The sequence below is a fragment of the Leptinotarsa decemlineata genome, unplaced genomic scaffold (assembly GCF_025532065.1).
Source record: "Leptinotarsa decemlineata unplaced genomic scaffold, Ldec_3_MD MMD2_tig00003736_RagTag_RagTag, whole genome shotgun sequence".
Lineage (NCBI taxonomy): Eukaryota > Metazoa > Arthropoda > Insecta > Coleoptera > Chrysomelidae > Leptinotarsa > Leptinotarsa decemlineata.
In genome coordinates, this window is record NW_027412593.1 from 581445 (window position 1) to 603250 (window position 21806).

At 34.0% G+C, this 21806-nt stretch overlaps 1 protein-coding gene across 1 annotated transcript; it reads right to left on the reverse strand.

Moving 5' to 3' along the window:
• Positions 1-7810: 7810 nt before the first annotated feature.
• Positions 7811-13802, reverse strand: Naa60 (N-alpha-acetyltransferase 60). The gene is made up of 5 exons (XM_023161295.2): positions 13630-13802; positions 13380-13574; positions 11905-12213; positions 10015-10125; positions 7811-8058 (listed from the first exon to the last, which is right to left on the reverse strand). Exons 1-5 carry the CDS (start codon positions 13644-13646, stop codon positions 7926-7928), a joined length of 765 nt encoding a protein of 254 aa, XP_023017063.1. The 5' UTR covers positions 13647-13802; the 3' UTR covers positions 7811-7925.
• Between the last annotated feature and the right edge of the window lie 8004 nt (positions 13803-21806).

Consider the following 21806-nt stretch of genomic DNA (forward strand, 5'->3'; position numbering starts at 1 on the left):
GTTCAAGTGACCTGGCACATTTGATTCCACCAAGAGCGGTACATATCAGAAATACGCGACGGATTGTGGCTGCTCATTGTTTCGAGGTTCAACTCAGTACACCCCGAACTTCACTGTTTAATCACTATTTCAATTGGACAACGGAGTTTATATAGACTAAACTTCCTGAGAAAGTTTTTCAAAATGGATTTGATCTACAGCGATTCAAATCCAATGTGAATCACTACTTTCGCACAGGCACCGCTCTAAGAGCGCCTTTAGGACTTCCCTGTAGTTCTTGTGTTTAGTCATAAAAAAAAGCAAGACAGTTCTTATTATAAAAGCGGTATCGAACTTATTGAAAGTTGCTGGGAAAAGTGTATAGAGCTGCAAGGAGATTATGTTGAAAAATGAATACATTTTTTTCTCAGTTGGGCCGGGTATTTTTGGGAACACCAATAGTCACTCTATTCCTGTCCGCCAGACTCCTCAGTTCCTCACGGCATGTATATCCAACTCAGTGGAAATTGGCTAATGTAATCCCATTACCGAAATGTCAGGTTGTCAGTGAGCTCAAAAACCTGAGACCAATTAGCATTTTACCCGTTGTCTCAAAATTATTAAAAAGAAGTATAAAAGATCAATTCGTGGAATTCTTGAAAACATATATTTTTCCGGATACTCATGGATTCAGAAAAGGACGCCACAGCTGCACGACAGCCCTTCTGAATGTTACAGATCGTATCTTCCAGGCAACCGACTCGGGAATGATTACTGTTCTAGTTCTCTTAGACTCTCCGAAAGCTTTCGATACCCTAAATCATTCTGCTCTGAACCACATTCTACGATATATTGGACTCTCACAAGAATATTTATAGCTATCCAAGTGGTCGAGAGCTACGAGTTGTATTCAATACTAGGGTTTCTCAAACAAGAGAACTGACATGTGAGGTTTCACAGGGATCCATTTGGGACCAATTCCCTATGTAATTTTCACAGCGTTTTTCAAAAATGTTGTCTCTCATTGTTAACTACAAATGTATGCGGATGATACTCGGGTGATGTATTCCTTCCACCCTTCAGACATAGTGAATGGTTCTCAGAAAATTAACGAAGACCTCGATAGAAATTTCAAAATATCCAAAGATCATTCTCTCTCATTGAATCCAAACCAATCTAAGGCAATTCTGTTCGGGAGGCAAAATGACAGAATTCTTCACCAAAAAAATTACTGTCAATAACATTCCTGTACAGTTTTGTGATGTGGTGAAAAATCTTGGGCTCTGGATAGATCACACCTTACGATCCAAAAAGCATATATCGAAATGCATTCGTAAAATTATCTGGAAACTGAAAATTTTGTTTGGATCTCGAGCAACTTTGAACTTGAATCTTAAAAAAAAATACTTTGCGAGTCTCTAGTTCTTTCTACCTTTACTTATTGCGGTACGGTCTATAGCTCTTGTCTTACGGCAACATCTACGCAAAAAATCCAGAGAAACCAAAACTATTGTCTCCGCTTCATCTATGGTATTCGTAAGCGTCAACGTATCAGTCATAAGCTACGAGAAGTCGGGTGGCTAAATATGAAATCTCGCCGAAAACTTCACTGCTCCACCTTATAAAATAATTACTACCTAAACTCCCTCCTACCTTTATAGAAAGATTGTGTTCCGCACTGACGTTCACAATTTTAATATAAGATCGAAAGTTACTATAACACCACCAATCCACAAATCATAATTGTTTGAGAGAAGTTTTTTCTATAATATATCGACCACTTACAATGCTATTCCAAATGACTTTAAGAATATTATACTCTCCTCCTTTCGAAAACATTTGTTTGAATTTATGAAATCCTCTAATATCTAGAAAGCGGTTATTTGAATCAGCACATATATCTATAGTTTTACTCAATTTTCATTAATTGTCTGCGATCTTTTGTTCTGCTTGTCCAAAGGTTGAGTGGAAGACCATCTTTGTGCACTCCAGGTGCTCAAGATGAACTCCGCCTTTTCAGTTTGCATAGGAAATGTTGTAGTATTTGATAGATTTTTTTTGTAATCCTGTGTTCTACTGAATAAAGAATATTATTATTACTATTATTTCTAGGCCACTCTCGAAATCACTTTTGAGTTTGTCAGCGTCCCTAGTGTAGTGCAGCCTGGCTGTCTGTGTCATATTGTTGAGGCCATGAATGTTTCTTGCAAGATTTCATAGATACCTTCAGCATGGGCGACTGACGGAGCAGATAACTGAGAAGAAGATTTCTCCTTCCGAACAGTATATTCCAGCTCGTTTTCGGTTGTCGACCCGTCTGTATACCAAGTATCACTGCCGAGCATCTTCTCCGGATAAATATTACGGAACATGTAATAAAATTCAGACTCACAAATTTCCTGAATAAATTCAACCTTTTGTCTGATAATCAATTTGGTTTTCGCGAGGGTAAATCAACGGAAGATGCTATTCACAAATTTACATCAATTTATGATTCCTTAGATAAATCAGTGCCAACAATAAGTATCTTTCTTGGCCTTCGATACAGTTAGTCACCAAAAGTTTCTGAATAAATTGAAATATTATGGGATTATAGGAAACGCCTATGATATGTTAAAAGATTATCTGTCAGAACTAACGCAACAGGTGCGAATTGATAAGGTATGTAGCAGTTCTAGAAAAATAACTTATGATGTTCCGCAAGGGTCTGTTCTGGGACCAGTAGGTACTCTTTAGTATATACATAAATAGTCTTTTTAACATAGATAGTTTGGGGGAAATTATTAGTTTTGCAAATGATACTGTTGTTACTTACAAAGCATCAAAGCAAACACTTGGAATGAACTTCAAGAAAATATTGAGAATAATTTTTCTAACATAGCTAAATGGCTTCAGTACAATAAACTTACTCTCAACTTAAATAAGAGCTGTTATCTACCATTCTGTTCCTATTCATCAGAATTGCCACATTTGGGAGATATTGATGTTGGTCTAGATTCAAAAATTTCTGAAACCCAATTCATAAATAATGATAGATCGGCATTTCAGATGGGACCTTCAAATGAAGCATCTGTCGAATAATATACGAGGAATACTTCCTAGACTCTAATATTTGAAAGCATTTTTAGATCCTAAAAACCTTAAATCAGTTTATTTGGCATTGGCACAATCACAATTGACATATTGAATTTTGGGATGGGGTGGTGTGAGAGAATGTTTCATAGACAAGATCAACGTATTACAGAAATGGATTTTGAAAATAATAAAAAAAAATATCAGCTATAAATTCAAATAATGATGGATGCTCGTCAACTTTTCTGTAAAAAAATTCATGTATTTAAAAAAAAAGGAAAAATAATACTGAAGTATCATAAGCATACTCACAATACGAGAAAAAATGATGAACTGTTTTTTCCTCGAAGTGAAAAAACAATTGGCCAAAGGAACACAAATTATGTCGCGCCCATTCGTGAATAAACCTTTTTATTATTATTTATATTTATTGGGGGTTTACAGTACATCTACTGTAGTGGTTTTCATTATTCCCGTTATTCCCAAACATGAAAGTATTTGCATCCTGCTTAGTTTGCTTTTAGCATTTATAGAATTCCAGGCGTTTCCTCTGACGTTACGTCTGACCTTGGGGTTCCTCAAGGATCGGTACTTCAACTTCTGTTATGATGCAATATGATTCAAAAGATTTTGGTAAATTCACCTCCTCCATCTTCATACAAATAATTGTGGGAATCTTCCAAAAGAAGGAAAAAGCAATGAAGTTTAAAATAAACAATTCCATAACAAATGTTTGGAGTACAAACTGAATAAAAAGAAGTGATTTTCGTATTTTTCAAAGTTCATATGAAAGAAGGCGTTTCATGTCATTCAATTTTAATTTGGAAAGGCTTCGTCTTTGGAAAGGCTTTGTGCCTGAAAATGACTTTTATGAATGATCTACACATCTTTAAAATATTTTATTTTTAACTTGATTGCTTTCTTCTTTCCATTAGAAAAGTTCACTTTTTTTTGTTAAAAGTCAAAGAAGTGAAAGCAAAAAAGTTTTCTCCAAAAACTTATCTCTCAAAAAATATAACCGTTCGTTTCGATTTAAAAGATAACAAATTTTATGAAACACATTCATAATAAATCACCAGAAGATAAAATAAAACAAACAAATAATATACCTATATATTTTGTACATATTTTTGATATATTCAATATAAATAAAATCATATATTATCAAACACAGTGATTTTTTCGTTCATTTTATAATATGAATTATAAAATGATCAAGACAATACTTGCAAAATATCTTTTGGTAATGGATCGATCCTAAACCTTTGGTATATGAAAAAGTCATAATTAAAATTTTTGTTTTGTCAACATACTTGTTTAATGAAATGAAAAGTCAAGTGAAGTAAATGGGATAGTATACCAAGAGTAACACCTATGATGTTTGATATCCATCATGAAACTTATGACGATATTAGTCTGCAGGACTGCTTCTTCTATATAGCAAATGCTGACTTTAGATATCTCATATGTATTCCATGAGAATACTATAGTAACAGCTGATAACTATCTGCATTTATCAGAAATGTACCCTGGTAAAATAAGCAAATCTAGCATGATGTGAAATAAACTTTCCAACACAAAAAATTAATTGTTCTTAATATATAAATTGTTTCAAAAAATAGTAGAAACGACTCTGGAAACTCATTCTTTCAGCAACAAAAGTATACATAGAAATATTTCACAATTTACATAGTATTTTTTTATCACACTAACCGTTTCTTGAATAAAAATAAAATTCTAATTACATACACATCTTAAATACAATAATATAAAAATTAAATTAATACATTGAGGTTTGTACGGGTTGAAATAAATTTCTCAATAAAAATTTTCTACAAGAAAGTGCAGCAGTGATATCCTTTATTGGTTAAATGACTAGATATAGTTCTACAGAAGAAGAAAGGTCGGAATTCATCTTTCAATGTCAATTATGGAACAAAGAAATAATAAAGAGTTGTGCTTTCAATGAACCTTTTTCCTGAAGTACGAAAAATCACTCACTAGCAGCGCTAGTAGTTCGGTAGGGACAAACACTGCCTAATGCTCATATAAACATATGGTAAAGTACAATTAAAAAAGATTGTTTTCAACAGAAGATGTTCCTGTAGCAAAACTAAAATTTGCAACTGTAAAGGATAACAATGTTGTAACATTATAACGTTGGCTTGCATGCCGTAATTTAAAAGTAACTGAAAAAAAAAGTGAATAGACAGGTTAGTTAGTATACAGACTCTAGTAAAAGAGTAGCGGTAGATTCAAATTGTAATGAAAGAAATTTAAAATAATTATGAATTTCAGATTTATTTCCGACTGAAATATGAATCAAATATAGATGGTAGGTAATGAAATAAAATATAATGAATGAATATAATTTAATAAACGATTGAGGTTGTATCTCATTCTGATCAATGATAATCAACTATGAAAAATTTACTATTCATTTCACGTTAAGAGCATACATATGAATATTTATTTATTTTCTGCACTGTTATATCCACTCTCCTCGAAGCATGTATCCATTTCTTACATCTAACCTCATTAATATGAGGTTTTATAAATGGTATAAAAAACACGATTTCTTCCTCATATCGATTATCCGACGTACAATTTGCAAAACAGCAATGCTTTGTTGGCATTATACTAGTACAAAATATTTTTTTTTATATCAGATTTATATTTGAAAAAAATAAATTAATATTACGTAAATAACACTGTTTTACATGTGAATAGTTTATGTTTGTCCCTACTATTAGTGCTGTCTCTCTTAACACGTTCGCTGTACTATTCTCATGAAGAAGGTTCATTCCATCCACGTTACTTTCCAAAAAATTGATATTTTTTTCACGAATTCTAAATAATAGGAGTTTCTATAGGGGGTAGGATAATTTAATACCCACTTTCAAAAATGTACTATGAACAAAACCGTTTGGTGTTTCCAGATCAAAAATGCCTTGAAACATTGCCAAAATATCTCAAACGAAATTCAATATTCTTTCGATTTTTTAATATAACATTTAGTGATTATGCAAAATAAGTTACATAGGTATATTACCAATAGAATGAAATCAAATTCAGTTCATAAGAAACACAGAAAAAGTGTAGGTATTGAATTATTCAAGACTGAAGGGGTGAAAACAAAATCATTTCTTTAACGACGTTGGTTGATAAACCTATAAAAAAAGTTATTTGCAGTTTTGCTTTGGCAGACTTACATACTTTGTCCAAAAAATGTATATAATTACTAAACATGATACTTCATCAAATTTAATTCATTTTCATATTATTAGGTTGTAAGAAATGATTTGTCAGTTTTAATGTCATGTGTTTTTGTAGCTCCATATCTCGATAAATATTTATTATACTGTGTATTGGTATAAACTGATCGACAGAGAATTTTGTACTCTTTACATTGATGTTGTTAATTTTTTTTACAAATTTAAATTTAAGGCTTCTCTTCGGCTTTTTACTTTATGATTTCGTTAAGCGGTTTTCAGACAAAATTGAACCAAAGCGCTGCCGAAGCAGCAATTTTAGTGTTAATGAACGCACTGTAAGACGTTGGTTTGCGAAATTTCGTTCCGGAGATTTTAGCATCGAAGATAATCCCCGAAGTGGTCGACCTATAGTAATACAGGACGAGGATTTGAGGACCCTTGTGGAGACTGAACCATCACAAATTGTACGCGGGATTGCGGAAGAACTGGATGTCAGCTTCCATGCGCTTTTTGATGGTTTAAACGATCCACAAAAATTGTCATGCCTCGAGGTCTGTTCTCCTTTAGTTTTGCGCAACCAAAACTATCCTTTTTGAATCAGACCGTCACGTGTGATAATAAATGGATCCTCTACGACAACAGGAGATGTTCAGAACAATGGTTGGACGCCGAAGTGCCATCTAGGCACTTCTCAAATGTCAAAACCAGCAGTCCTATTGTGCAATAATCGACAAAATAAACCGAATATTGCGTCAGCAGCAGCCGGCACTGGTTAACAGAAGAGATCTGATTCTGCTCACAACAACGTCCATCCGCACGTATCACAAATCACCGTCCGAAAATTAAACGAATTGAACGTCTTAGTTCTGCCTCACCCATCATACTTCCTAGACTTCTCCCCACCCGTTTATCATCTTTTCAAGCACTTCGATAACTTTCCCACCGGCTGAACTTCCGGCAATCAGGACTAGGCAATAAAGGCCTTCGTTGACTTCATCGAATCCCGAGCAAACAATTTTTATGCTGACGGAATTGACTTGCAAAAGTGCACCGATTCAAATGGCCCTTATTTCGATTAAATTGAATAAGTGTTCAACGAGATATTACAGTTTAAAGCAGACTCATAAATATGGACAAAACTTTTGAAACAACCTAATAGTCACCTGCAATAGAAGACAAATGGTCGAAATTGATGATGGTTTTTAATCCGGTAGCACGTAGCGTTTTATTTTTGGTATCCGCCCTGATAATTTTTTTTACCAACTTACTTGATAGATACTTTATCTTACATCTGTCACTTATGCCCGAGGAAACTTACTATAGAGTGAGTATTTTGCGAAAAACCTTCCAATAAATTGTATTCAGCAATACCATCTGCTACTTGATTTGGTGGCAAAATATTTTAAAGCAATTTCTACAACGCTAGTTCATTTTTATCCTTGCAAATAGCAATACTTCTGCGGAACCACTTTTAATTGACCCCATGACATCTAGTCTAATACGCATAATACTGATACCATAAAATAGGTTCCCAATCGAACAGAACAGTATCATATACCTATAATTATATAACAAAATTTTATAATATCAATAGGTTTGAATAAATATTCCGTACAAAATCGAATAACAAATAATTTTTGGCGACTAGTTCTAATTTGTTTAGTAATCTTGGTGTTGATCACCGGTCTCCTCTCTCCAGATCCAGTGCAGCATTTTGTTCATTTTGAATACTGCCCAAGGAAATATCGCCACTCCGTTTATCACTTTGCCGCACATGAACTTTATATAATCGGTAACTTTAATTAAGGAAAATCGAAATAAACTTGCTTTGTTGAAATCTTGGCATGAAAATAAGGAGGGTATAGGTAATATCTCTGGAAATATATTTTTTTAATATAATTGTATATGCGAAGATATCTCAGATCATGAAAAATGAGAAATTAAACTTTCTATGTTTTTTACCACTTTTATTCAAGACTATCGTTACTGCAATTTCGTCCTATATGGAGTTTAGTTATCAAAGGACTATCATTATTATTTATTTTCAGTTTTATTGTAGTTTGAAAATGTCTGTATAAGACGAAACTGCAGTAATGATAGTTACAAATAAAAGTGGTAAAAAACACAGAAAGATTCATTAATCATTTTGATCTTCTACCACGTAGTAACGGCTACATCATTCAATTTATATCTCAGATAATTAATTCATTTGAAAATCTATTGAATATACAAAATATATAGAATACGAAGTAAAAAATGACAGGGAATAATTTCAGATATTTTCAATGGAACCATTCCAGGTAAACAATTTTAAGAAAGTATTGATCTTCAAAATATCCTAAAGTGGGAGGTCCTAAAGTAACGAATAAATTAATTTTCTACGTAATTATAAATGCAAACGTCAATTTATACAGTGCATTTCTTTAATATCCCCCCTTTTATTTTTTGAACGGGTCAACTCAAAAAATTGAAATTTGGGATAATGAAATTAATGCATGAATACTTTATTTTGAAGTAAAATTGACAGATGAAACTTTCAAGATGGCGACTGGGCGCCATCTGTGAAAAAAAATTAAATTGAAAGGAGGGTCTTGTGACACATCATTTTGAAGCTCCTGACGAATACTTCACAACCCTAGAATATGAAGTCAATATCTTCACGTCTCCGTAAGTAGATGAATACATAAACAAATGTCAAGCTGTGTACTTAAATGTGTCGATATATGTTTTAATACTAAATTAAACATATATTCCTGAGTATAATATATTTTTGACCATTCGAATAAAAAATAAATGATTGAATAAATATTGTTAAATAACAAAGAGAATTCAACTATTACTGATTGTTTGAAATCTGTAAAAAGACCCCAGTATTGAGCAAGTATGCAAACATTTTCTATTACATATTACAGTTTTTTTCAAATTATTAGCTTTGCTAAAATTATATAGGTTTGGTTCAAGATGCATGAAAACCCTGGTGTTTTGAGCAATTCTTTTATGTTTTGCCAAAAGTTCTGGATGCGAATAATTCAAAAATAAACTCTTTCGTGTAATTCAATGTTTGTACGAAAGTAGTTATTTCAAAAGGGGTTTTTCTTCCAGTTTATGTCTGAGAGTTACTTCTTTACATGATCTACACATCTTTTCTCCAGGAGATTCCCACATTTTATTCTATAAAGAGGGTGAAGTAGAAAACCATCCTCAGAAAGTTTAAAAATTATTTGAAAATAATGGCATATTAGTAGGTATATTTTTAAATTTTGAATGACAAGTCACAAATCAATCAAGTCACCCTTGAGCACCAATTAATTTTTGTTGTTGAATTTTAATTTCATAATTTGTATTAATTTTTTTTTATACGTTTCTATAATTAAAAATTCACTCATATAACAATACAATTGAAATACCATATTATATATTTGAAAAAAAATTCTTCAAACACGAACAATTACATGATTTATAAATGAATGTGTTCTGTATTTACGAAAACACATCTGAATTCTTCAATATTTCGTAGTATTGAAAAAAACAGGGAAGTGACATTTTAATTCGAGTTTCAGCTATATTCAATAAATGTTTATCTAAATTTGTAAAGAAAGTTCCATAAAATTGTATTTATTTTTGTCTTGTCTTTCATTTTTAACCTTCAGAGATCAAGAATTTCAAGATATTTTCCTCAATGCCCTTATACTGTTCTTGGTAGTTATACAATTGAAAATCAAATGTCATTTCTCAACAAAAAGGATATAATATCGTCCATGGTGGGTGTCCTCCATTGATATATAATACATACACAAATCCGTCTTTACATTTTCCATTGATAGAATAATAGTAAGGTAGAAAACTATGTAGCCTAAATCTGGAACAGATAAATTTAATTTACACATTTAGTTCTTGTACAACATATATATTCAAAAGTACATTTTGTGAAGGAAAAATTAGAGTGTTATGAAGGATATAAAGACGATAAATATCAAATGTAAGATGGTAACAGGTGGTAACACCTATAATTTTTTATGTTTTGAGTTAACGTAATTTTAAGAAAGAAAATCATATACCTACAAAGTGTCCAATAATTTATTTTATGTACTGCCTGGTTACCTGTAATACAATTTCGCCTGAAAGACGGACTGTTTACCGAGCTTATGTCTAGAAGACGGCCGAGTAGATACTTGGAAATTTCCACTCGCACAGTATACTTTAGCTCTCTTCACGTATTAGGTTTTTGACCCGTCTTCTCGATGTGTGCTATTAATCATGAAGTTTGTATCAAAAGTATACATCAGTGTCATGTGGTCTGTGAACACTTTTGATGGTCGTTCCTCTACATTTTACAAAATTTTCATTTTGCTGAATACTTTGTAACTTGGTGAAATTAACAGGCTGAAGTGACCCACTGTAGTCTTTCTTGTTGATAAATTATGTGAAGGAAATATATTCTAAAGTGTGGAGCGGTTCTCATTGCTCTTATTCCCATCATCATCATTATATTATATACTTGAGAGTCATGTGTGGTTTCCATCACTCTTGTATTTTCATTATCATTACCATCATATATAGTTTATTGTCATGAAGAAAATTTACATCTTATAGACATAGTAGATATTACAATGTATCACCTGCGGTGTTTTCATAAAATATACTTTACTGAAGATTCACATTGGGATATGAAATCTGATATAAACAATTTTAGATCGAGTGGTATTCGTAAATATTATTTCCTGAATTATTATCAGCTCAATTAATTTACATAAGGATCAATTGAATACATTGTGTCTATTAAAAAAAAAGGAATTTTATTTTTTCTCAAAAATATTCATTCAATCATTCGTCAATTTCTATTTTTTCCCCTTCAAGGTAGTCCCCCTCAGATGTAACACACTTGTGCCAGCGTTTTATTACATACTCAAAGCAGTTCAAGAAATGCGCACTATAGTCATATTTAGAAGAAAATAGCCACGAAAATTCATCTTTTATATAGATTGAAAAATAAAATGAGTGAATCTGCAAAATTAACAATATATAAATCAATACAAGCACCCCACTTTGACTATTGCAGTACATTGCTCTACTTTGTAAGCAATGAAAATCTTAACAGCCTACAGAAGCTTCAAAACAGATCCATGAGGGTAATATTGAGTAGTCACATAACTTCGAGATGATACTACTTATTATCATCCAACCCGTGTTAGGAATCACACATTCAAAGGTAAGACCTCGTTAGTCCTTAGCTCGAACAAGTTTCGACAGCTAGCTAACGGAAAAACAGATTTTAACAGAATTTTTGAACAGTCTACGATATATGTCTGTTCAAAACCAGCTGTCGCCCTCCTACAAACAACAACCCTCATAAGTCGAAACTTGTGCGAGCCGAGGATTAACGAGGTATTACCTTTTAACGTGCGATTTCCAGCACTGGTTGGACTACAGGCAGTGTCGATCATTTGGATCGTTCATTCATAAGCGGTTGAAGGAGGTTTTTTTCACAATAATTTTGAGTATCTTTATTATTTTTATAACTGACCTGATTTAATATTTACCTGTGAAACAAATAAAAGTAAAATTTACAAGTTGCATTGAAAATCTAAATGATTTAATACAGTGAGAAATTTCACTCAAACTAGGGGTGTTTACTTACTTTTTTTGTTCATAAAATAGTATGGCAGCAGAATTCGTTGTGAGAACATGTAAAAACACAGCTTTGACACGCCTCCTTTCATCTGTTAAGAGATGTTTGAGAAATGAATCCAGAAGAAGCGAGGCAATTCCATTCCTCCGATACTCTTTCAGCACTCCCAGTGAAAGTATATAGCCAATGTCATAATCAGATAGAGATTTGGCGAGAATACCCCGATCTTCCTCATTTAAGTGGGAATATGACTTGATTCTAGCCACTATAAGGCCAATTATTCGCTGATTGTAGACTGCAGCCAATGAATAAAACTTACTGTGAAAAAATCATAAAGAATGTTAATTTACAAATAATTAAAATGAATATATCAATAAGAGTCACTATCGACACGACCGTTAGAGGGCGCTGGAGGACAAGAGGTCAACGAACAGATGGATGTTTGATTTTGGCTTGTTTTCAGAATTTCAAGTTCATTTTGCGAGGTGTTGACACATATTAATAACATACCCACTCATTGCTCAGGGTGTCTTCAAGTGGCCCCGCTCACAAATATCCTAATGATGAACAGAAAACAATATTTTACTCCGAATGATTATGAGTTCGCAGTGGAATCTATCTGAGATGAAAAAAAAAAATGTTTATGTCGATGACATGTGAAAAATAAAAATGAAGCTAAACCAGCTATTAACTGAAGGTATTTGTGGATACTAACAATCAAAACGTTGTGAAGTATTTTGGTTTGAAATATTTATTCCTATTTTCTTTTTTGCATCTTTGTATTACCGCCATAGTCGTCGTAACGCTCTTGAAGGCAACTATATTGAATATTGAAATCAAACATTGTTTTTCTATATCAGAAACCCCTTGTATTATTGTTGTTAGTAACTTTTCATATGTCTGTGAATAATTCTAAGGGGTCACCTAATGGTCTATTCTGTTGATGTTGTCTGTAGAAGCAATGTAATTTAACATTTGATTATTCTTTTATTACATCAAAATATTCAAGTGATTCATTGTTTTTTGTAGCTTATTAAAGTTACTCTGTGACTGTAATAAATGGTAATGAAGTATTTGATGGACTTGACCAATACTTAATGAAAATTAAGTAACACTTTATAATAACTTCCTCAAGAGTTGTCATACTAGTTTACAGACACGCAAAATGTGTTTCGCTATTCAATAGCTTCCTCTAGCGTTTTCGTAATTTATGAAAATCCTTTGAGAAAGCCATTGTATTGCAAAACACATGTTGGGGTTTTGTAAACCGTCCAGTAGAATTCAAATTTCTCATTTATGCAATAAATTTCACTAACTAGTACAGGTGATTTAATAGCACTTTATAATGGCTTGGATCTCAAGTAAATGCTTTTTTGTACTATCACAACCTAGCCTAGGTAAAGGAAATTTCCTTATGAGTTGTTTCAATGATAAATTGAGGGAGTGGCTGTAACACAAACAATTATCTTTAGTGAGAAACTTACCTATTTGTTGAGGTAATTTGTTCATACCAATAGAATGGGTATTCAATTGGAAACCAATCCTGGCATAACCCCCTGACTTCATCCAAATCATCTGGGCACAAAAACCGTAACTGTATATCAGCTAGCGAATGCAGTGAAATTTGTTTCTCGTTCAAGATAGGATCTTCCTCTGAACATTTTATTTTAGCTGGGTACCTTGAAAATAATGTTAATTGAAAATTTAAATACCCCTCAAGTTAAATGAGCTTACCAATTTATATTTGCCATTGATACCCAAAACTTCTTAAATCGTCCGATTGAAATTATTCTCCTTCTTCATTATCAAACAGAAAAATTTTGACGACTGATAATATTTTGTCATAATTGTTTTCGGTATTAAATCCTAATGTTTTCTAATTACCAACTACTGTCAAATGTCAAAATAACTGGAAAGTTCATCATTTCTTCACCTGATTCGTCTACCAATCAACTAGCGGTGACTAATACTACGTAAAACTGTCGGCTAACAGTATTTCACGTTCGGAAAACGGAAAATTAGCCTTTTTCAAAAGAAAATGTGATAAAAAGTCATAATATTAATTGATTGTTGAACGTATCTACTTTATAGCAACTCGCATTACTGATATATCTTCAATAAGCATTATACTAAAATTCCCATTAGACGAATCCAAATGAATAATGTTTACACCTGACTTTAAATAACAGTGGAAGATTGTCTAGGCTTTGGAGGATCAGTATTGGAAATGTTCAATACGAATACAAAAATGCAATTTAATGTCAAAAATAACAGAAAAAATATATTCCAATGCAATGTTAGTGATGTTGAGCTCCGAGAAAATAATTGCTAATGGAAAATACAGTTTGAGAAAAAGAAGGAACTATTCGAATTTCGAATAGACAAGATTTTGTCAACAAACGACATTTATACAAGATCAGTAGAAAAAATGTATATGTTTGAAGTGCATCAATGCTTTTGATGTATCGTACCTATATGAGCAAATATCTTTTTCACTCTTTGATTGTTCATCGTAAAATGAATGAAAATCTTTTGGATTGAATTGCTTTCAATTTCTGACAGAAATTGCTGTCATTCAATCTAAAACATTCACACCATTGAACTTTATCAGTTCTTGAAATTTTCAACCGAAAAAACAAATATACTTTATGGGCTGAAAAGTCTTGGGCCTAACACATAGATGGCGCTAGTCTTATCGCATTCACCGCTTTTTCAGTTAGTACTAACTTCCAAATGAAAGCTGTTGAAATTACATGATATTCTACTCTTGAGTTTGTGAGTTACTGTGCTATGAGTGACACCACTTTTGTTATTTTTAAAACAATGGATCAAAAACAATTTTGTGTTTTGATTTTACACTGCTCTCTGATGGAAAAAAACCGTTTGAGCGAGGCAATGGCTAGAAAAGTTTATTCAGACTCCGCGTCATCAGAAACAACGATTAAATGTTGGTTTGCTGACTTCAAATGTGGTCGTAGAGACACCGATGGTGCAGAACGCAGTAAACGTCCAAATAAGGTAGTAAACCAGAAAAGATGAAAAAAAATACACAAAATCGTTTTGAAAAGTGAATTTGCGTGAGTTATAGTAAGTAAACGATATGGTGCAACTTACCTTCCAATAGCTCCCCTTTAATAATATAGTTAGGGAGTTAACTAATTTCGTTAATAAATAATCATTTCTGATTATATAAGAATCACAATAACTATGTAATAAATATTTTGTTTATTTAGGTGACTGGGAAAGTAGGGAAAGTAGTGTGACCATATTTCAGCAATACTCTTAAGGGCACACTTTTTTCCAAAGGTTTTTGTCTGTGAAACTTCAAAAGTAGTTGGTTTTTGGTATAGTATTCTTCAAAATACAAATTGTAATCCATTAAAAAACTTTGTATTTCATCCTTCCTCGAATTTGTATTCGATACTTTGATGAGCTGTCGCGAATGATAGGAAACGTTGTTAAGAATTATTACACTATTCGAATCCAAATTTGGGATCAATGTGTTTTCAAACCATTCCTCAGTCCTCAGTTTTTTCCATATAATTTCAAAGAATTCGGAACCCACCGTTTACTTCCCCCACAATGCACAATGATTAGTGGCGATCCTTTGTTTGCAGGCATGTTAGGCGTACACATTCTCGAACCATCAGTCCACCCTTTCGTAACTGTGTCGTGAGTGTCATGCCAAGTTTCGACCAAATAGAAAATTTGCCGTTGTTCTTGTCTATATTTGATTATTTGTTCTAAGTATTTTTTACGCAATTCCACTATTCTTCTGCTTTCCATAACTGCTTGACGTTTGTTTATTACGTTAAATCTGAATCCTAGTATCTTTCACCAATTTTAAAGAGTTTTGTCACAGCAGCTCACGTTATGGCCGGAATTATTAAATTTCTGCCTCATGATTTCAGTTGTAGGAATCTCATTGCTTTTGTAACAGTCATATATTTTTTTTCGAAGATTTTATTATATGAACATCCAAAAGTTTTGGTAATCCTGTATCAGATCGTGTCTTGCGTTCATAAGGTTTGTTTTTGACTATTTTACGTAGGACAGCTGATGAAGGAATTTCGGTCAAATCTGATGTTGTTTGATGTAATAGTTTGTTTCCCTCGAAACCAAACTTGAGATGTAGATTCTTACATAGGGTAGACCGAGGCGAATCGGATCACTTTTTTTTGAAGTTGAGCAAATCATACTAAAGTGTATGTTATTTTTATTGATGAAAACGTAAGAAGCAATATTCAGCTATGAAATAAACATTTCAAAACCTAAATCATCCATATATTTTTTAATTAGCTATTGAAAAGTAAAAAAAGGAAAATATCGGCATCGACCCAACTTTCGTGGTGAATCGGATCGTATACAACATGTAACTGAATTTTGAGTTTATTAACACTTGCTGTGGTAAAAATTAATAATGAGATCAATTTTAATATCAGAACATAAATCACTTATATATGGTCCTTCCCTCTCCATAAGTTTACGAATTCTCTTAGAAGTAATTGGTGACTTCAAAGGTGATGGAAGAATTTTTTTAAATATTTCTGAACAGGTGAAAGGCTGGGCTTTGTTAGACTGTTGCGAACTTGTGGATGGCAATATATTATTATAAGTTATTTTGTATCTGTGACTTGGAATTCTACCTTTATTTTTGACTGTACTTGTTTTGAGGATTGGTCTTGTGGACGCACTTGTAGGGAACTTTCGGATTGGACTTGGGGCACTTCACAGTCTCTCTGTTTTGCTGATTTTTATCCCAGGTGTTGCTTTATTCTTCATCTCCTTTTTTTCATCTGCACACGTGAAAGACTGGGCTTTGTCAGACTGTCGTGAACTTGCAGCTGACGCTGCATCAGCTACTGGCTGTCTATTTGTGGTTTGCACTTGTGATTGAATTTGTTGGGAGCTTGAGGAATGAACTTGGGACTCCACAATGTGTGACTCTTGATCACCAATGAACCTGAGGTCAGGTATTGCATTGGCGTTTAGTGGCAATATTCCAGTCTTCTTGTAGCCTTTTGTAGCATTGCCAACAGTGGCAGCCTGAATCCTTGATCCGGATGTGCGTGTTGCCATGCTTTGACTTGTTGATAATGATAGGTTTTGAGCGGTTTGAAAAACGATAGCGATGGGTATGTTGCAGCCATAACTTGAAAGATTCTTTGGTGACCCAGTCCTTTTATGTCATGGCAACTTCAGTACCTAGGAGAAAATCGGCTTCCGAATAGTTTATTTTTTATTTCTTTGCATGAAGTGATGAAACTAGTCCTGACTAGCCATTCCAGCACCTCTGTTAAATTTGTATTTTATGTTTTGCATTTGCCGCAAATTCGAACGCGTTTTTACGTACCGCTTTGTATGTAATTTCGAAGCCATGATTTGCCAAGTGCAATAGCCGGTCAGCTAACTTTTTTCTGAGTTCTCATCTGAAGCTGGCGGTTCAACTCAGCGCCTAATAATACCCCTGGATAAAGTTACTCTTCTCTGTGAGCTCGTGAACGGTACTGCAAAAATCTCAGCAACCTGACATCAGGTCGACTCTTTGTTCTGGACTTTATTTACAGCCTCTTTCATTTTTACTTCAGACCATTCTCCAGCATCAGTCTTTCTTTCGTATGTGCGAATCATCTACAATAAAATAAATGTGAATCAATAACCTCGAACATGTGATAAATCAGTTTGAAAGTGTGATCCAATTCGCCCCTGACGATATGATCCGATTAGTCCCAAAATCAAGACTTTTGAAATAAATATTTTAGACGTTGACCTCTAAGATCAGACTTGAAAGCGAATTGGTTCTCTAATTTAGACACCTTGCTCAACAATATAAACCAATATAGTTGAGTTTCAACACAAATCCATAATATGACACAAAGAAATCGTAAGTACGTACCTTGGATGAGCGCCAAAATTGCGACACACACAAACGACTAAGTCGCTGACGAGCGTCGTCGACACTGATTCACAAGCATGATCGAAATACTACCCATGTCTGGGGGGTGCGAGGTGAATGGAGAGACACAAAACGCTGGTTGAGTGCGTTCTATGTGAATGCGATATTTGAATTATCCATAGATTTCTTACTTTGATATGATTCGCCCTGTGATCCGATCGCCCCGGTCTACCCTACATTGAAACATACTCTCTGTGTTTCAATATTCAAATGCATCCGAATCTTATTCACTGGTATCCCTTTTTGGCATTGTTCACCATTGCTATTGGAATCACTACACTGGAAATGTCTACGTTTTTATCACACTCGTTATTAGTATCAGTACTTGTCAAGCTGGTCACATTTCAAACAGATAACAAAAATTTTAATTTATTATAGCTGCAACAATATCGAATTTCAACACCGAAATCGCGATCAGTTCCTGAACTGAACACGACGGCGATAACCATCCCCGCATTGCCGATTTCCATTCGTCACCACAACATGACTTCAAATTTAATTTCATGACTCTTCAGCCAATCATAAAACTCGGTTATTAAAAACTATCCAATACGAACCGCCAATTCTACAGTCCACGTGGACTAGTTCGCTGCCGGTTCATTTCTATGTATTAGTTTTTTTGGCCTTTGAGACTTTAAGAGTGCACATTATCGTTTAATTTGACTTTAGCTGACATTGTAATGATATCAAAAGAACGTGTTGGCTTTAGATTGCTTGAGCATTTGACTATGAGAAAGCTCTGTTCAAAGTGGGTACCGCGCGAGCTCACTGTTGACCAAAAACAATAACGTCTTGATGATTCTGAGCAGTGTTTGGGCTATGTTTAAACATAACTCACCAGAATTTTTGCGTCGATATGTGACAATGGATGAAACATGGATCTATCACCTCACTCCGGAATCAAAAGGATCGTCATCAGAGTGGAGAGCAACTGATGAACCTTGTCTAAAGGGTGCGAAAGCATAAATATCGGCTGGAAAAGTTGAGGCCTTGGTATTTTGGGATTTGCGTGGCGTTATATTCCTCAACTATCTTTAGAAGGAAAATACCATCAACAGTGAATATTATATAGCGGAAATTGCAAAGAATCCATCGCATATTGCAAAGAAAAAAAGTTCATATCAAGACAACGCATCGTGTCACGAGTCGATCAAATAATGGCAAAACTACATAAATTGAACTTCGAATTGCTCCCAAATTCACCGTATTCGCCAGATATGGCTCCCATCGATTACGGGATGTTTGCATACCTCCAAAAAAATGCTCATCGGTTAGAGCGACGCTGGAATGATTGTGCGGCTCTTGATGGAGACTACGATTATGAATAAAGCCAATTTTGAACAAAAAAAAAATGCGTTTTCTTTCTTAGGCCCGGGACTTTTCAGCCCATGTATGAAATATTCCTGTCCCTGCTCACTTTCTATGAGCGAGATAAGTTGACCCTAACTGTGTACTGCATAATAAACTGACAATGAATTTTTGAGAGATACTTCGTCTCGTCGTAAGGAAAAATAATTTATTGTTGTGCTCCATTTCCCGACCTCATTCGCCCGCCGTAAATGCTTGAAGAATGACAATAGATCAAGCAAATTTGATCGTGAGTAAAGAATTTTACGAGTTCCTTTTTCCCGCAGCTTGACTGCGGGAAAAATACTTCAAGTATTGATGGGAAATGTTTCCAGCTTTCTTCGTGCACTAAAATTTTCAAAGAATAATGATCTTTCACAGAGTTATATGCCTCGTAGCACCGATACTCACAATTAGAACTGGCGTAGACAAATACTATACAGTGCTTGTGAAAAGTACGGGGCATTCTATAAAATTATTGGCAAAAATACTTTAAAAAATGCGTGACACGTTGTATCTGAATTATTTCTCTGATGAAAGTAGAACAGAAACCTATGACTCGGAATGAATCCGAAGCAAGCACTGTTTCCATACACCAGAACTGTAATATTCTTCTCGACGCTCGTTACACCAAACAAATTGACGTCTTCAGAAGATGAAACGGATTGATTTTATCTCTAAAACTGGTCTCTATTCATATTTAACACGTTCACTTTCAGACACACATCAATAATTTCGGATAGAAGTTTGCGGGAAGATTTCTCTGTGGAAATTTCTGCTAATTCCAACATAGAACTTCATATGAAGGTGAACGATAAACTGTTTACATATATTCTTTGGCCAATCCCTTAGGCGTGTTGAGTGGCAACTAGATTTTCTGGTCTCCGATATCGGATATTTGCTGTGTGGTTTTTGAAACGAGTTTCAACAGCTCGCTTCGTCTGCCTGATGTATTTTGGTCTCCTTCCTTGCAGCTCCTTTCATATATCACCGACTTTTCATTTCCCTTCCTACATCTTGTCTTCAGGGTTACCTTTGTCGAAGTTGACAGCTACTTCGTGATTCAACCTTTTGAAAATACGATCTTATCCGTTACTATCTCTTGGTTCGTACGCAAGGACAATAAATCTTGTTTTCGAAAAGTTGAAGATTTACAAAGATCAAATTGCTTACCGGTGGGCATTTTTTTGAGGTCTGCGAACAGCCAGTAGTCGCTGAGAGCTGAATCTATGGTATAGCGGGAGCAATTCGAAGCCCATTTCATGCAATTTTGCCATCGTAGTCGCTGATTTCTAACATTGTGCATTCTTTGATGAATCAGCAATTTCTTTTCCTCCAAATGGGGTCTTCCTTCCGCAATTTCGGGCTTCAAACGCTCCAACAACGCTATATAATATTCACTGTTGATAATAACCTTTCCAGCCGATTTTTGTGTTTTCAGGTGCTTTGGACGGGGTTCACCAGTTGCTCTCCACTCAGATAACGATCGTTTTGATTCTGGAGTAAAGTGATGAATCCATGTTTCATTCATTGTCACTTATCAACGCAAACATTCTGGTTTGTTATGTTTGACCATGGTCGAAAACTGCTGAAATTCATGAAGACGTTTCCGTTTTTGGTCGACAGTGAGCTCGCGCGGCACCCACTTTTGATTGATTGATTGATATGTTTATTGTTTGAGAATAAAATTTTTGTTACAAACACAATGTCATAAGTAAATATCAATATAAACATAAAGTATAAGATGTGAAGTATAAGTGTGTAAAATATATATATTTAAAATAAAATATAGATATACAGCGTGACTCACGGTCGATGGTAGGTTAGACGTTTCTGGAAAACGCAAAACATGATTTTTCTGAAAATTTCACCTCTCATATTTCCTTACCTGTTCTATCGATCTAAAATATTTTTAGCATTGCGGCGTTGCCACTTCCATCAAAAAGTCCTAGCAACTTTATTTTTTCAAATGGAACAGCCCGTATATTAATACATTTTTGGAATCGCTCTGGTATTTCAATACATTTTTGTTGATAAAGTCCTATACCTATCTCTATCTGGTTTCGAAATAAAAAATAAATTGTGCTTAATATGGTCCAAAACATAGCCTTAATTGAAATTAAGTACATCAGTACTCTCAATTCATGAAAAGTTGATATTTTGATGATAGTTGGGACAAACTTGAAATATTCAAATAACACCAAAAAATCGACTCCACATCAACAGGGCGTGCTAAAATTACTATTATTTCCATTGTGCATAAAAGTAGTCAAAAGTTAATTTTTTCAAATGAAACCCCCTGTATATTAGTCGGTAAATTGAAAGATGGTGAAAAATGCTTCAAGATGATATATCATGTCCCTATACCTAAATCGTCAAGTTTTCTCAATAAAGTCGCTTCTTCTAGAAACATTATTTTTTTTTAGAATTTGGATTTAGGTAGCAGTGGAATTATCAAGCTTCTAGCAGTTCGGTTACTTTTATAAGTAATTTACATACACAGGAAGATCGGGAATTTTTGTCAAAAATAATTTGGAGCGACGAATCAAAATTTACGAGGGATGGTGTCCATGTGTATAATAAATAATTTCATAAGAACTCCCTTTGA

Excerpts from the sequence above, each read along its gene's own strand:
- Naa60 (XM_023161295.2), bottom strand. Across the intron at positions 12,214-13,379 it reads CAAATTACCTCAACAAATAG|TAAGTTTTATTCATTGGCTG; the intron begins GTAAGTTTCTCA and ends ATTTTTTCACAG. Across the intron at positions 10,126-11,904 it reads CTATTTTATGAACAAAAAAA|ATTTAGGCTACATAGTTTTC; the intron begins GTAAGTAAACAC and ends TATCTGTTCCAG.